Source organism: Zea mays, chromosome 8 (assembly GCF_902167145.1).
Source record: "Zea mays cultivar B73 chromosome 8, Zm-B73-REFERENCE-NAM-5.0, whole genome shotgun sequence".
Taxonomy (NCBI): domain Eukaryota; kingdom Viridiplantae; phylum Streptophyta; class Magnoliopsida; order Poales; family Poaceae; genus Zea; species Zea mays.
Genome location: NC_050103.1, coordinates 67733934 through 67737265, shown reverse-complemented (window position 1 = coordinate 67737265; position 3332 = coordinate 67733934). Strand labels below are relative to the sequence as shown.

At 50.1% G+C, this 3332-nt stretch overlaps 1 protein-coding gene across 1 annotated transcript; it reads right to left on the bottom strand.

Moving 5' to 3' along the window:
• Nucleotides 1–718: 718 nt before the first annotated feature.
• LOC100279581 (uncharacterized) lies at nt 719–2636 on the bottom strand. The gene is given in 2 exon segments (NM_001152578.1): nt 719–1354; nt 1578–2636. Coding segments are annotated over 2 exon segments (1368 nt in total). The 5' UTR covers nt 2574–2636; the 3' UTR covers nt 719–982.
• Between the last annotated feature and the right edge of the window lie 696 nt (nt 2637–3332).

The following is a 3332-nucleotide window of genomic DNA, read 5'->3' as shown; positions in this document are numbered from 1 at the left end:
TATAAATCCACTCATCATTGAAGAACAGCCATGCGTGTTATACTGTGCCTCGCTCGCAAGAAACAGGACTGGTCAAGGAAGGAGTGTGTAAACTCGATCAAGATTCGAGAACGGACGGTGCGATTCTCATCACGGTATAGTTAGTTTAGAATGAACGAAATGTTCATGTCAAAGCATCTGTCGTCAAAGCAAGAATTTTGGAGCCACAGCAGGCATTATTGTTATCTGCTGGGTTTTTTTTGAGCGGAGATTATCGATCTACGTATACTGGTTTCAGACGATAGCGATTGACGTCTTCTAGACGAATGGTGGTGTGTGACTTCGTTTCGATCCAGTCATACAATGCACAAAAAAACAGCTAAGCAGCAAACAGCCATGTCACCCCGGAGAGAGATGATGACATTACTTGAGGAAAACGCGGCATTGTTCGTTTGTGCCGGATTGGTGGGTCGGAACGATTCCTAATCGGATTGCTTCTCTAATTTATATAAACTTTGATTAGCTGGAACGATTCCGGGTGCAATCCGACGGAAACGAACAAGCCCTAAGTGGACTCTAGGCCCAGAACACACAAACAGTCTAACAACATGTCCATTTCAAAATTGAATCGCAGTGGTAAGCTGTGAGAATGGATTGAATTCAAACCAAAGCTTCAGACATTTTGGAAATAAAAATAGCACTTGATGATTCTGCGTCAGCCAATCATAATAGGCAAGCTGAGGTGAAATTCAACTGTAGGACAATTTGTTCATCCACAAATTGGCAAAGATACATGTAAGGAGTGCCAGCACTCAGCAGTCTCACATTACAGGTATTCTTGCCTGATGAACATAACCATCCAGAAATAGTTACAGCTTACTACACTGATTACTCGCACCAACAAATGCAAAAAAAAAAGCATGAGAAAATTAGGGAACACCTACACTTGCTGCGCTTCACCAAAAGGGGGGAAGAGCACATTTGCTTGTTCGGCATGCATGGGCTAGAAGATCAGGTTGGCGATCATATTTGCTGACGGCTGGTGGCCTACTAGGACGGCTGTTTGGCCAGTCACTGGCTGGAAGGCTGCAGCTGACTCAAGCTTCTCCCAGGTAAGTTTACGCTTCGCTTCTAGCGACACAAGTCTTTCTTCTTCCTCCTTGTACCTGGCCAGGCACGACGAGAAATGGTCACCATCCATCTCAGAAAACATTTTCTTGACATTCACAGCCAGATTCAGGACCGCTTGGTTCCAGTGATTCTGAATGTTCTGCTCTAGCGCTGGAACAACAAGAGACATGATCACTTGGCGGTTTTGTGCTATCAAGCTGACAATGTGATCATTGTTCCACATGAAAAGCGCTCTTTCAGCAACCTGAAACCATGCAACTTGTTAAGGCAACGACGACAACAGCAACAAAACTCTGATTGAGTTATAATCTACTCTTTTTTTCTAAACTTACCACCAATGAGATTAGGTTTATAATGCAAGCGGTAGGAACAAGTAATATAGAATGAATCTGATTCCATATGGCACTTGGGATACTGAAAATGCATACTGCAACAGTTACTAGATAAGATTTATTGGGGCAAGTTACCTGGAAGTGAGCACTGGTGATACAATGAGCAATTCGCCGAAACAATGGTGCCATACATTTCTGGAATTCTGCCTGGCTGGTAGCCTCCAAGATCTCTTCGATCTCGCTGAGAAACATCACTTCCTTCTGACAATTTGTTATTGGCCAGTACCTTAACAAACCAATTATCACTGGGCTTGCGAGCTCTGGATCCTTTTCTATAAACTGTGTCACACAGTAGGTCAACTGCTGAAGGTACGCACCAAGAGATTTTGGTTTGTGCAAAGGAACCAAAACTCTCCAAAGAAAGGTCTTGTGCTCTTCTTTCAGAGGCAGTGCAAACCCACTAATGACACTGCCAAAGACCTCCAGCAGCTCTGCGATCCCATTATGTCGATCAGTCTCGAAGACGAACTGGTAGAATACGTTGCTCGCCGCTCTGCGAATGAAAGGACGGTGCACCATGAACTTCCCATACACCCTGTGCAGAATGTTTTTCACGCAATCCCTTTCCCTTGGATCCTCGGAGTGAAGAAGATCAAGGAGCTTCACAATGAACGAGTGATCAAAGTGCTTCTTCCCTATCTTTGCATCCAAGGACGAGGATCCGATAAACTTCAGTAGCAGCTCATAAACAAGGTGCAGATGGCACCACCCAGTATCGAACATTGGCTCGTCCTCGTCGCACTCACCGACGCCTGATGAGCCGCCAGACCTGCAACTTGCAGGGAACGCCCGGAACAGGTTGACGGCGCACATCCTAGAGCAGGCCACGACCGCCGCCTCCGAGAAGCGAGCGTTGGTCGACTCGACGAACTCTATAAGATCCAGCAGTGCCTGCCGCTTGATATCCTTCTCCACCGAACTCCTGTCCGGGTCCGAGAAATCGAACACGACGCAGCACAGGCTCAGCTTGCTCACGAACAGGCTCTGCTTCTCCGAGCTGGGCACGTCCTTGAACGAGACCAGCGGCTCGATGCCAGCCACGACGCTCGAGGGGAAGACGGCGGATGACATGCGCCGAATGGCGGAGGCCGGGGGGCGGCCCGGCGGGATGCTGCCGCAGCTGCTCGTGCGCTGTATGCCGGCGCCACTGCTGCAATGTCCCGAGTCCCCGGAGGCCGACGACCTCCGGGGCAGCTTGCTCAGGAACTGTTTCCACATCTTACACGTAAACCTTGCCACTCACACGCCAGCACTAACACGGAAATGGAGCAAGAACCAAGATTACTCGCCAAGAGAGAGAGAGAGAGCTCTACGTTTACAGCGAGCGACGGCAAGACTCCACCGCAGATTCCACCCCCCACCCCCACCAAAAAAAACAGCAAGAAGAGGGGGGGAAATGGCAGCCGCCAGTCTGGAGGTAGAGTGAAGACGTCCGCACGGAAGGCTGGGTTTCGCCCGGATCTGAGGCTCCTAGCCACGTGCCCGCCGGATCCAGGCGGCGCGACGCGGCAGGTGGAGGAGCGGCGCCGGGTGCTAGCACGGGACGACGGCGGGCATGGGAGGCATTGGGAACCGTACCGAAATCTGCAGCGCCGCGCTTTGTCTGCTTCTCGGGACGAGGAGTGGACACTGGACAGTGGAGGAGGGAGCCTGTGCCTGTTTGCTGTTTCTTGCGGGGAATGGTTTGTTTATCACGGGGCCATGTACGGACGAAACCGTGTGCCATGTACGGCGCACGAGGTCCGTGCTGATGAAAGGGAAATCATCATCACCCGGCGGGCCTTTCTTAAACTCAGGATCCTGGCTTTACTTCGAAATTACTCCCGCTTT